Below are 13,368 nucleotides of genomic sequence, written 5' to 3' on the forward strand. Positions count from 1 at the left end.
CTCCCTACTCTGAGCTTCCTATCCTGCTCTGACTTTCTGTCCATCTCTTTCCCTATCTGCTCTTTATTACTACTTTAATCCTGGCTCCTTTTTACACAGGAATCACTTCATTCCTCTTGGGTGGAGCCATTCTTCAACCAGATTGGTTTAGCTCCAGGCTCACCAGCTCCTGGGGCAAGTCACCCTGTTAATCCAGGTTGGCAGTACTTTGCTACTACCTGCCCTTAACACAGATAAGACTTCCTCTTGCTGACTCCATCAGCCTCTGGCAACACATGCTCCACCTTCCAGGCCTCGCTATCTCTGTATCAGATAGTGATTAGGCACGCCAGGACTCCTAAGTCCTCAGAGCATCCCTTTGGCATGCTCAGCCCCTATTCCACTGAATACTCACAGAACTCTCAGATCCTCTCCTCCCAAAGAAATAGTACGGACTAGCTTGCAAGATTCAACTCTGGATCTATATTTATAGTGAAAGCAAGAATAAACTTATCAAAGAACAGTGATGTAAATGACAGAAAGAATACTGGAAACAAATGGTTATATATAAAACAAAAGCCTAACTTTCTATAACCTAAACTTAACTCAAGACAATCTCCTGTCTTCTACAAGATACCCCAAGTCCTTTTCCCAGCATTTTCAACCAGGATGGTTGAGGTTGCCCCTTTAGTCAGATCAAGCCTGCAGGCAGTTTGTCTTCACCAGTGGAAGTGTCTTTTTGCATCCCAAGATACACTTTATAAGCCCTTTGATCTTCATCTGAAAAACAGGATTTCCCACACTCCGTGTTTTACTCTTCCTGTTAATTTCTTTCTGAAGTTTCTGCAAGCTCTCTGTTAGCATTTGACTCAGTATGCTAATAGACTTCCATTGTGAGACATACAGTGGTCCACCAAGGAGATGTGTCCCACTTCCTATCTGGAGAATTTTGTCTCAAGGTAGGCTACTGTTGAATGGTCAGCATTTTAACTTCAATGCCTAGAGAACATAATTTTCTGTGTGTGTGTGTGTGTGTGTTTTTTATATATATATAAAGTGTGCGTGTGTGTGTGTATGTATATATGTATGTAACTTCTCACATTCTCCATATATACATCTTACAATGATTATGATGACCAGTATGATACAGGCTTTTATTAGACCTTACATTACATTTTCTTGATGAACCCAGGGGATCCTTATACCCGTGTCTTCTGTTAGATGGTATCCAGAGGTCCTTGGGTCACACGTATGATGTTTTAACTGTAAAACCAGACACATTTTTGACTGTTTGAGATTAAATGCACTGATTCTTTTTTTATTTTTTTAGATAATAGCTGCATAGTTCCTGTTAGAGCTCCATGGTGGTCTAGGATTTCTGTGCTCAGAAAAATTTTAACTGAACCAGAATTCACCATAGTTATGTGAAAGTAAATTCTTTCATTCTCTTTTTTTCTTCAGAGGAGTTTACCTGCCTTGAGACAGTTAACCCCAGACTCGGCCGCTTTCATTCAGCAAAGTCAACAGCAGCAGCCCACAACGCAAGCAACAACTGCGCTGACAGCTGTGATGCTGAGCAGCTCAGTTCAGCGCACAGCGGGGAAGGCCACTGCCACTGTAACAAGTACTCTCCAACAGCCTGTAATTAGTCTAACTCAGCCTACGCAAGTTGGGGTTGGCAAACAAGGGCAACCTACACCACTGGTACGTAAACCGAAGTGCATCATGTATTGGCTTTTGAAGTGTAATGACTATTCTTCACAGTTTAGCTCAGCCAGAGACCTTTCTGTGAACATTTAAAGAAGGTAACTGCTAAGAAGAAAATAATGTATTATTTTAAATACAGCAATGATCAAAGTCCTCTATCATTTCCTAATTATTAAAAATAAAAAATCAGCAAATTCTTTCAGTCAATGCAGAGCCAGGTCGTAAATTCTTAGAATTGTTTTAAATAAAAACTGATGCAGATTTTAGGCCTGTGTAATGATAAAGTATTGTAGGATTTTTTTTTTTTTTTTTAAATCTAGGTTACACGATTTGTGGCTTTTTTAGGAATGTAGATCATTTGGTAGCTTGTATTAATCAGAGATGGGAAAGAATATTAATATTCCATTTAACAAAAGCCCGTTATAACACAATTTTGATATCATTCTAAGGGACTTGATCAACATATTGTAATAGACCAGTCTACCACGTGCTCATGTTAAACTTTGAATTGTCCAGAGAAAATACAAAAGTATTCACATCTATTTTGAGTACTAACGTGGCACTTATCACCATAATATGGTTACAGTGATTAAAATATTATCCTTGCAATACTTCTGTGATGTAGGGAAGTATTACTGAGGCGCAGAGGGGACGTCTACACAGCCCGTGGGAGCATGCCTCCTCTGGTTTGACAGACTCTGTGCTTGTGGGGCTTATGTTAGTGCTTTAAAAATAGGTGTGTAGACAGCACTTCGAAGTTGAGGGTTAGGCTGGTTTTGGGCTTTAAGCTGCAACTTCAAAGTGCTGTCTACATATCTATTTTTACAATGTTACCATGAGCCCCACTAGCTCAAGTCTGTCAAACTGGGCTGGGAGGCTTGCTCCCACAGGCTGTGTAAATGTAGCCAGAGAGATTGATATTTTGCCCAAGGTCACACAAGAAACTTTGTGGCAGAGCAAGAATCTGGAGGTCTCCAGGCCCAGTCCACATTAACTCTAATGACAAGGCCGTGCTTCCTCTTTTGCTTTGGTCAATTTTCTGGAATGCACATAAAGATAATAGTAATAACAGAAAAGGAAGAAACCAAATGTGATGATGTAGAATCCCTTCTCCTTGAGGCAGCAAAGTATTGTTCTGTATTTATGGTGGTTTTTCCAGATGGGTTTGAAGATTATTTATATAGATAATTTATATTTAGTAGTGTATTGGCCAGTATTGATATTTATTGTCATGTCTGCTTAGAAGCTACTTCTGTCCAGAATTTGAGGGATTGAAGGCAGGCGGCAGAAACTGTAATACTAATAGCATCTTTGTAGAAAGGCATTATTTGTTTATTTCCTTTAGACAAATGAATTCATCCGGTCTCAGTGCAGGGCACTGGATTTAATGACTTCTCAAGGTCCCTTCTAGGCCTACATTTCTATGATTCACTATGACCTATCGGCAGTCTGGGAAAGCATAATGAAAATTAAGCATAATGTGTGAATTATTTTCTTCTTTTGTTTAACAGGGCACTGACCATATTTACTAGAATGGAACAATTACTAGTTTACTAGAATATATGTGCATATCAGTTGTGTGGTCTTCACACCAATATGTAGCAGTGTGGGATAACTTGTGGAGAACTTGAGCACATCTAGCAATAGAAATGTGGAACTAATTATCTACAGGGGATGCCTTTGCAGTGATTAAGATATATGATTGAATTTTTAAAAGCTATCCCGTAGATCAGTGGCAGTAGATTTGATACTTAACCAAATTCTCTGGAGAGGGCCATGATAGACCATCATTCTCAAAAACTTTCATTTGATGATGGTGATGCCTTCTGATTTAAAATCCACTTTGCTTTTTGTGCCCTGGGCTCTTTTTTGGGAAGGTGGAAGCTATAGCAACTTCATCTTAACAAATAGAAAACTATCTCTTTCAGATGTTAGTTTGAATACCAAAAGCATCTCTTGCTGTCAACTATCTACACTTGGAAAAAGGAAAGATTATGGGTGGTTCTGGGAATAGGACATAACTCCATGTGGATGTCTTAGACTCTACTAATATTTTCATAGACAGGTGGAAAAATTAAAAAATAGGCTGGAATGGATAGATGGCTTTCTCACTGCTTAACTCCTGAGATTCCTAAGAGGCAGATTGCAAAATTAGGGTATTGCACTCTGATCAGAATCAGTATTTTCAGCAAATATGTCCCTCAACTAATGATCTGCCTCCAACTCTCTTAGCCTGTACTCCAAACTTCCTTGCAGGAGAAAATGGTAAACTCTTAGAGTTTATCCAGTGGACTATAGATTTGTTGTGTGAGAGAAGAATCTTTGATCCTGCTATACTCTCTCCATTTAAATAACTGGTTTTCCTCTGTTCAAGAAAGGTCTGACTTAAATGCCTGGCACTTCACATTTTCAAAGAGATTTCTTAAATTAAGTAATCCTCAGAACTGACAAGGAAGTAAACTTGACTATAACTGGTTTTACACACCAGAAGACTGAGGAACAGTGATGTTAAATGACTTGTTGAAGGTAATAGCAAATTAGTGGTAGGACTAGGTAAGACTTGGACGTTCCCAGGGGTTAGACCTTCACTTGATACATTAGAAGGTCTTTGCTATTCAGAATTTTCAGTAAAAAATCTAAAGGGGAGTTGCTTGTAACAATCCAGTAAAAAAACCTAGTGTTAGGATACCATCTTGAAAGAAATATTTAGTAGTCGATAGGTTGTCTGACTAATGTATAACCGGGTGTGTTGACTTTCTATTAAGGCATTTGGAGCCTACCGAAGAGAATTATAAATCTATCATTTAGTCCTTAATACTTGTTGCTGACTTACAAGAAGTCAGACTACATGCCCAGTAACTGTTTATAAAGAAACACATGGGGCAAAGGTAAAGCCAGAGTCACAGAATTATGGAAGTTATGATCTTGGGTCTGGAAGGAGTTCGTAAACTCTCTTTTTGTGGCAGTTTGGTAGTAAAGGATTACTGAAAACTGAAGAATTCTAGTTGCGGCAAAAAAGCTCGTTCATGCTAAATCACTTTCTTTAGCATCTGTGGTAGCATTGAATCACAATTTGACAGGTTGCAGTTAGCAGGTGGGCTAAAAAGAGAAGCTTCCTGTTAAACTCGTCTTCAGTTCATGAATCCACCACTTGAAATGTTTTCCCATCTATTTTTGAGAAGGAGACAGTGATTCTGAAAGGTAGACATGAATAACTGTCTTAAAGTCAAGTTTTTATCTAAGGGTCAAATTTTCAGCTACTTTAACCCTTATCTGAACATGCACATGGAGATTTAGAGACTTTAGCTGACCATTTGACCCTAAATATCTTTAGAAGTTGGCTAATTTTGACTTTTGCCTATAGAGAAGAAATTTAACCTGCAGCAACTGGACTGTTAATTTTCCATGAAATAGGGTATATCTAAAGAGGGTTAAAAAATAAATACTTGAAGATTGTATTGATTATAATTTGCTTTTGCTCAAACACGTCTATTCACCAGTCTAAAGGTTGGCATAAGGATTTGGTTTATCCATTTGATTAACATTTTGTGCATCATTGTTCCTCAAATAGTTTAACATTATTTCCTCTCAATCTATTGGCAGGTTATCCAACAGTCTCAAAAAGGAGGGGCATTGATAAGGCCTCCACAGGTAACGTTGACACAAACCCCTATGGTAGCATTGCGGCAACCACATAATCGTATTATGCTTACAGCTCCTCAACAAATTCAACTGAACCAACTTCAGACAGGTAAGAAAATATTTTTGATACTCTGATGTTCTTTAATATGAAGGGTCTTTTAAAAAATGACCCTTAATACACTTCTAAAACAGGATTGTTACATTATTCGGGAATGAGTATAGCTGAAAGGTTTTACTTTTCTATTAATAATACTTCGCTATTATGTAGCACTTTGCATCATTAGATCTTGAGGGGTTTGACAAAGGAGGGTTTTAAAGCTGGGGATGCTGAGCGAGACAGAGGTGAAAGGACATTCTGAAGATTACCCAGTAGGCCAGTGTCAGATTTAGGAGTAGAACCCAGGTTTCCTGAGTCCCGGTGCAGTACCCTATCCACTAGGCCAGTGTTTCTCAATGACTGGTCTATGGATTGGCACCAGTCCCTGAGATCTCCCTGACATGGTTTAGGAAGGCAGCAAGCTTGTATCAAAAATGTTGAGAAACACTGCACTAGGCAACACTGCCAAGTACTGCTGTGTCTCATTAAATCATTCAGAACCAAATGTTTTCCTTAGATATGTGTGAATCTTTTATCAAGTTTAGAGGAAGCCACTAGATAAATGCATTCAAAGTCAGCATTTGGTTGTTGCTTGTTAAAGCCTCTGTCTAGTTAGAGAATAAAACTAGAGGTCAGCAAAGATCCTGGTTCCTAATTTTGCACAAGGCACTGTAGTAAATTCATGTTGCTATAGCTAGTGGTTTGCTTTTGTTTCCAATAAGTCTCCATCTTTCTTACACAAAATACACTTTTTTTTTTTCCTTAAAAAGCTGACTCAAGTACTCCTTTTCTTTTCTAGCAGTGTTGCCCAATCTTATTACACAGGAGGGCCACATAAACCTAAGCACAACTTTGTGTGGGCCAAACAGATTTACCTAGTTTAATAAGATTTAAAGTCACTTGTATTGATTTTTATATTTTAAGTTCAGCTTGTTTTGTATGTATTAGACAATACTGTATGTATAAACAGCCTATTTACAAACTTGTGTAAGCTAAAGCTATGTCTGCACTATGCTGCTTTTAGTGACATGGCTGTGCAGCTACAGCCACGTTGCTAAAAGGCGCGCAGAATAGCCGCTGTTTGTTGGCAGGAGAGACTCCTGCCGACAAAGCACTGTTCATACTGGCACTGTTGTCAACAAAAACTTTTGTCTTTCAGGGGTGGGTGTGTGTGTTTTAACACTTCTGAATGACAAAAGTTTTGTCTTTCCCTTGCCAGTGTAGACAAAGCCTCAACTGATGTAAACCTGATGACAAAAGGCTGATGAATCTGCTGTTAGTATATTGTGTTAAAGCAGGCTGCAGGCCTTATGAAATGCTCTTGTGGGCCATGTAGGCCCGCAGGCCATAGGCTAGATATCTCTGATTATCTGTAGTATAAATAGGGCTTGTGGCAATTAAGTTTCTTGTGTGAACATCAGTTTAAATTCTCTGACTGAACTGAAATATCTGTTGCTTCTAGACTGTTTCATGTGTGATGCTTTAATGCTCGGGGTGGACACGCTTCAGCAAAAATGGTTGGGACAGAAGAGTAACTAAAAATGTCACAACCCTATTTTTTTACTTTTGTACTGCTGCCGTTTTTAAAAACAGCTTTGTGCCAAAGCTGACAATGAACCCACCGCAAAAGAATTAAAACGTTGGGCTAAAATGTGAAGCTCCACCACAAGTGATGTGGAGAAAACAAATATTGACTTTATTTTCTTGCAGTACCTGTGGTAAAGCCAACAGTATTACCTGGAAACAAAGCTCTGTCCACTGTTTCACCACAAGCAGCTGCCGCTCAAAAGAATAAACTGAAAGAACCTGGGGGAGGTTCTTTTAGGTAAGGAACCAAAATCCTTGTTTCTGTACAGAGGGCCTGAACACTGAAACCGCTGGGGGGCTTTCCAGTGACTTCGGTGGTGCATTGGGTCAGGGCTGTCTAGATTTGCAGAGGGGGAAAAAAGGATTTGAGGAGGCTTCTTCTAAGTGCTGGTTTGTCCCTCCCCCCGCCCCCCGTTGTTGGCCTCATAGCTTACTGGTACCTAAAACAACTCTCTCAAATGTTCTTTGTCTGGGCAGCAAATAGAAAGTATTCCTCTCCTTCTGTCGACTATGCTCAGGCTTGCTCCACTCCACTTTATGCTGAACACATCTGCCATCCAGCCTTTTCCATAGTAGTAACCTCATTCTGTTGCTGTCTTGTGGAAGCAATGTAATCTGGGTTTCTACAAGATGTGAAAACCTCCAGGATGATGGAAGAGAGGACTTGTGAGAGCAGCCGGGCAGGGCAAGGCTAAGCTGAATGAGTGTTTAAGGAACAAAAATTTTTTTTGCGTACTTCGTTTTTGTATGATCAAGACAAATGTACAGGTTTACTTTATTGACTGAACATTTGCAATGTTCTTACTTCAGTAAACGTGGTGTGTATCATTGTATGTACTCACGGGGAAAAGACTGCTATAACTTTTGACCTATTTCTATATGTTTTGAAAGTTGTTGCTACAGTGTCACAGTTCAGGCCAACTGCACCTGTATTTCTCGAGTCTGTGGTCCTGAGGACACCCAGGCTCCCCAGCAATACCTGTCTTGGGCAGAGATGTATGCCTCTCTCCCTCTTGACTGGGGTTTTTCCAGGTTGCACAGTTCCCTGCCTACACTGTATTCCCAAGCCAGTCAGACTGCTGAAACCTGCTTTTATAGCCCCTCAGAGGCTATAAACAGCATAGTTGCCCATAGGTATAAGTTACCACACTTGCTTTTCTTAAGCAAGCACCTTTATTCTTAAAGCGAATGCATTACGGAGAAAACATTTTAAAAACAATAAGAGACTACACGCATGCTAATCTTACCAGTGATCATGCCTCAAATCCAGAAGGGGCTCTGCCAGGTGATCAGTCCTTCAGATGCCACCGAGGGGTTTTTCTGCGGTTACAAGTTCATAACCGCCTTGGCCCAGAATAAGCATACCCATGGATTTGAGAGTTACTGCTTTATACAGTTTGGGTTTTTGATCTGGGAATAGGTAATTCATAGACAGTGGGTCTTTCCTCAGGGCATAGCTTCAAAAGGCTGGGTTTTTGCCTATCCAAAGGAGTTATATTTACATATACCTCCCCCTAGAGATTTCCTGGGAAACCCACTTTAAAAGTTCACGTGATTGTAAATAATCTTTTGAAACTCATAACACTTCCCTGTAAACTGTTTACATTAGTCAAGTCTTCTCCCTTGAGATGTTACATAAACATTTGCATTTTTAATACAATGAACTCCTAAAATAATTGAACTTAATTCAGTAAGATTTAACTTAATTCAATAAGGTTTGTCCAGAATATTGCAGGAAATTGCCCTGTCGGTCACAGGGTGTGTGGTTAATATGAGTGCGCACACAAAGCTCTGTCCGCGGAATCAACAACACTAGCTTTTGGCATCCACAACTTCACACACACATTCTCCTTAGATTAGTAAGGTTTTGCAAAGCTGCAGGAGCTCAGTGGCTCTCAGGTTTCTAATGAACTTACAGAGCACTTTAGATTCCTAATAGCTTTTTAAAGTTTTTTTTAATACAGATAAAAAATTAAGCTAAAACTAATCATACTGCCCAATAGGGCATGTACATTTATATTGTGCTGTCACAAATCAGTTTCTCTTCTCATTTTTCCCTACGAGCACCCATTTCTGTGTCCCACCTTTCTTTGAAACAGCAGTTTTTCCTGTGGTGTGTAGTACCGATGTGTAGTAGGCTAGGGGAATCATGACATGTATGGTGAGATGGATAGGTAGAGAGTAATTCTGAAGGATATATTAATTCTAAGTTTGACTTCATTAAGCAGCAAGAAAATGAAGTCTTCTAAAATTCTAATTTTATTTTGTGAGGTAGTAGAATTGATTAGGCATAGGTATTGACAACTGAAGAGCTTTTAAGTCAGTCTCTTATGCAGCAGAGTTGTTGAACTTGTGTTATACACAATTGTATTGAGCAGCATGTCTACACATGCCCTAAGTATGTTGTAACCATTTTTCTCTTCCCAAGGGATGATGATGATATTAATGATGTTGCATCAATGGCTGGAGTCAACCTATCAGAAGAGAGTGCACGGATATTGGCAACAAATTCTGAGTTAGTGGGCACATTAACAAGGTCCTGTAAAGATGAAACCTTCCTACTTCCAGCATCTTTGCAAAGAAGGATACTAGAAATAGGTATGTTGACACCTGCTAATTTAATTGTTCTAAACACTAGTTTCAGTAAATGGGTTTAAAAATAATTAAATATGCCAGAATAGTTTTATGCACTTTCTGATATTCATTTGCAACTGCTATAACCTTGATGTTAGAAAAAATAACACGTGTTTGAAAAGTTCCTAAAACTCTGGCTCCAGGGTAAGTGTTGCTTATTTTATATATTAAGATAAATATATCGCTAGATCTGATTGAAACCCTTTTGCTGAATTTTTTTATACTATAAGCCGATCAATAACCAGCAACAAATATTGGGGGGAGGGGGAACTGGAAAAACATTTTGACCAGCTGTATAATAATTCACACTAATTATAAATTGCTTACTTTTGTAAATTAGTGAGTAAATAGAGCAATGATACAACATCATAAAACTTCATTAATTTTATTTATCTCTAATACTTCATAGCATACTGGTAAATCTTCTATGGAATATTTTGCAGTGTCTATGAAAATTTAGTAAAGTGAGACTTTCTCTACAACATCACGTTAAATCTTGGCTGAGAAATACATAACAGCCTCTATTTTTTCTTCATGAATTACTTACAAATTTGTGAAGTTGGGTTAGCAAAAGTCAGCTGTATTGTAAAATGTCTTTGCAACCGAGTGGTTACTAAAAACTTCATTTCAATTTTAACCACAGGTAAAAAACATGGAATAACGGAAATCCATCCTGATGTAGTTAGCTATGTATCACATGCAACACAACAAAGGTTACAAAACCTTGTAGAAAAAGTATCGGAGACTGCCCAACAAAAGAATGTTTCTTATAAGGTAATTAAATTTTAATTGTGCAAATGATAGTGTTCCACAAATTGTGCTTTCGCCCCGGGCAAATGCATTCAGATCTGATCATGGACTGCACTGAAACTTGGGGCTGCTTATAAGGAGCATTTCCAACCTCTAGAACAAGAATGGGTCTAGACAAAAGCTCTAAGTAATATTATTTTTGAGTGCCCAACCTTGTCTACTATTACAGCTTTTGTGGAAACTGATATCAGAGGCGGTAAGATGGCAGCTCCCAACATACAAAGAGGACAGAACGGAGGACAGTCGGGAGGAAGGCTGCAGGGTGGTGATATTGCAAACTAGCTTGCTTAGGCTTCCATGTTTTTTGAGGACACTGCCTTGAGAATTTGAGGTTCTCTCTTGGCCGTATGCCATGGATCATTTGAGTGGACAAGATAGAAAGCTCTGTTGGGTGGCTGAAATTTATTACAGAAAGGTTATTTATTGCAGTTCCTTTTGAAAGAATCATATATATTTTAGTGTACAAAAAGTTTAATTAGACCTAGACTAGTTTAGAAAAAAATAAAGTTTGAGTGTTCCCTGTGTAGACCCTGGTTAATGTACCCATTCAAAACAATCAAAAATACTTATTCTATGCAATAGTCTTTCTATAGAATTTAAAAAGAATGTTCTGTGTCTTTATGATTTTTTTTAAAGTAGGAGGTATAATATGAAGCCTGTCAGAGTTGAGATTTCCTCATGAGAATCTAAATAAACTGGACTAGAGTATGCACATAGTGATATTTTCTTTTTTTAATATGAAGAGATCTTATAAATTTAAGATCATCAACAAAGGAGAATGAAGACCCAAACAAGATATATGTGGGTGGTTTTAAAGCAGCAGGCTTCAACTTTATAAACTTTTTAAATGAACTGATGAGAGGAAACTGTCCCCTTCCCACCTGTCACACATTAATAGGGTCCAGCATGGGATTAAGTGGCCGAAAACCATACAGCCACAAGGAAAGGAGGGAAGCCTTCCCTCAGCCTCACCCTCCATACCTGGACATGAGATTCAGTCTAGCTGCTGAATCCCAAGAACCTCCCAACACAAGGGGGAATTATGGTGCTGGTGAGGTGCTCTAATCTGTACAAGATTTAAGATCTCACCACCACCACCTCACAGGCTAACAGGGTCTGTGCCGGTCATCTCCAAGGTCCCATGCTCAGGTTAACTCCAGGAGCTAGCCTTTAGAGCAGCGGTGGGCCATCTATGGCTTGCGAGCCCCTCCCCCGCTGTCCTTCCTCCCCCGCAGCCTCAGCTCTGGGTGGCCAGGCAGCGCAGTTGCAGAACGGTGGCCTGACCCGGTGCTCTGGCCCGCGCAGCTGTATTGCCGCCAGCCACCAGTGCTCCATTGGTGCCAAAAATAGCTGAGTTTATCAACTTCTGCCTCTTCCTTTCAAATTACGATCCTTCATCCTCGCTATTCTAACTAGCGCTGCCAGCCACCAGTGCTCCAGGCAGTGCAGTAAGGGGGCAGGGAGCAGGGGGGGTTGGATAGAGGGCAGGGGAGTTGGGGGTGGTGGTCAGGGGGCAGGGATGTGGATAGGGGCGGGGCCATCAGAGGGTGGGGAATAGGGGGGTTGGATGGGGTAGGGGTCCTGGTGGGCAAGTCAGGAATGAGAGAGGGGTTGGATGAGGCGTCAGGGGGCAGTCAGGGGTGGGGACCCGGGGGTTATCAGGGGACAGGGAGCAGGGGGTGGTGGATGGGGTAGGAGTTCCAGGGGGCGCATCAGGGAACAAGGAGGGGTTGGATGGGGCAGGAATCCCAGGGGAGCCTTCAGGGTGCGAGAAGCGGGAGGTCATTGGATAGGAGGCAGGGGCCGGGCCACGCCTGGCTGTTTGGGGGAACACAGCCTCCCCTAACAGGCCCTCCCTATAATTTTGGAAACCCGATGTGGCCCTCAGGCCAAAAAGTTTGCCCACCCGTGCTCTAGAAGTCTCTTCTCCACACTGGATGCTAGTTGCATGTTGCAAAAATAGCTGAGTTTATCAACTTTTACCCCTTCTTTTCAAATTATGATCCTTTATCCTTGCTCTTCTAACCAGCCAGGCCCCCAAGATGCTGTGCAGAGTATGGGGGGAAAAACCACACTGGACACCTTTCTAATTTTGCCCAGGAGGGAAAACTACTTCCTCTCCTCCCATTGTCGTCTCCCCTCCCTCCAAATAAAAAAACGTAGCTGTCTGGACATATACCCAGCAAACCTGGAAGCCTAGCGCTTGCATCTACAACTTCCTGTAGGGCAAGTCAGATGGGGCAGCATCTTGGGGCACTAAATATGGTGGGCCTACTCTGGAAGGACTGTGATGGAGCCATTCTGTTCCTTTGCTTTACTCCAGTTGGACTCTGAGCAGCCAAGGGAGGTGAATATTCCTGTTTGTTCCCTCCCACCTCTACCCCTACCCATGTTTGTGCTCCAGATGCATTCTGGGTGGGAAGGTGCTTGAAGGCTGAATGATCATCATCGTCCTTCCAAGCAAGTGATCATCCCCTGCTGGTCTGATCAACATCCTTCATCTGTCACTGCTGCGATGGGGTTGGGAGTGGAGATAGCAGTCAGTCTGTAATTCTCCATAAGAGACTATCAGATAAATGTGAATTCCATATATGATTCATGTAAGCACTGATAGAACACTGTGCCTCACAGAGCACAATTTAAAAAAACACCTCTGTGAAACATGTTTAAAAGGCCAAAGTTACGCGATGATATTACTTAAGTCAAACCCTGATGAAATCACAGAACAGTACAGAGTGCTTGTTTTGGTTTTTTAAAATGGGTTTTAGCTGGTTTGACTGGTTTAAAGATAAACTTGGTGTTTGAAAAAGACTAAGTGAGCATTTGAACTTAAAAGTATGGGATCTCCTTAAACTGTACAGGACAAGCTACTAGCTTTGTTTTTAAGATTTGTAATGAAAAGCATTTTTACT

The 13,368-nt window shown here is 40.6% G+C and overlaps 1 protein-coding gene across 3 annotated transcripts in view; it reads left to right on the plus strand.

Annotated features, from left to right (window-relative positions):
• The window catches only part of TAF4 (TATA-box binding protein associated factor 4), a 66,068-nt gene that overhangs the window by 36,145 nt on the left and 16,555 nt on the right, over nt 1-13,368 (plus strand). For 2 of the 3 annotated variants that reach the window (XM_073309179.1, XM_073309180.1), the window contains 5 exons: nt 1,441-1,683; nt 5,290-5,437; nt 7,136-7,250; nt 9,441-9,610; nt 10,290-10,420. In XM_073309179.1, the coding sequence (XP_073165280.1) occupies nt 1,441-1,683; nt 5,290-5,437; nt 7,136-7,250; nt 9,441-9,610; nt 10,290-10,420 (807 nt within the window). Of the gene's footprint in view, nt 1-1,440; nt 1,684-5,289; nt 5,438-7,135; nt 7,251-9,440; nt 9,611-10,289; nt 10,421-10,625; nt 11,412-13,368 lie in introns of those variants that run through there. The other variant, XM_073309181.1, reaches the window with a different exon arrangement.

Source organism: Lepidochelys kempii, chromosome 13 (genome assembly GCF_965140265.1).
Source record: "Lepidochelys kempii isolate rLepKem1 chromosome 13, rLepKem1.hap2, whole genome shotgun sequence".
Lineage (NCBI taxonomy): Eukaryota > Metazoa > Chordata > Testudines > Cheloniidae > Lepidochelys > Lepidochelys kempii.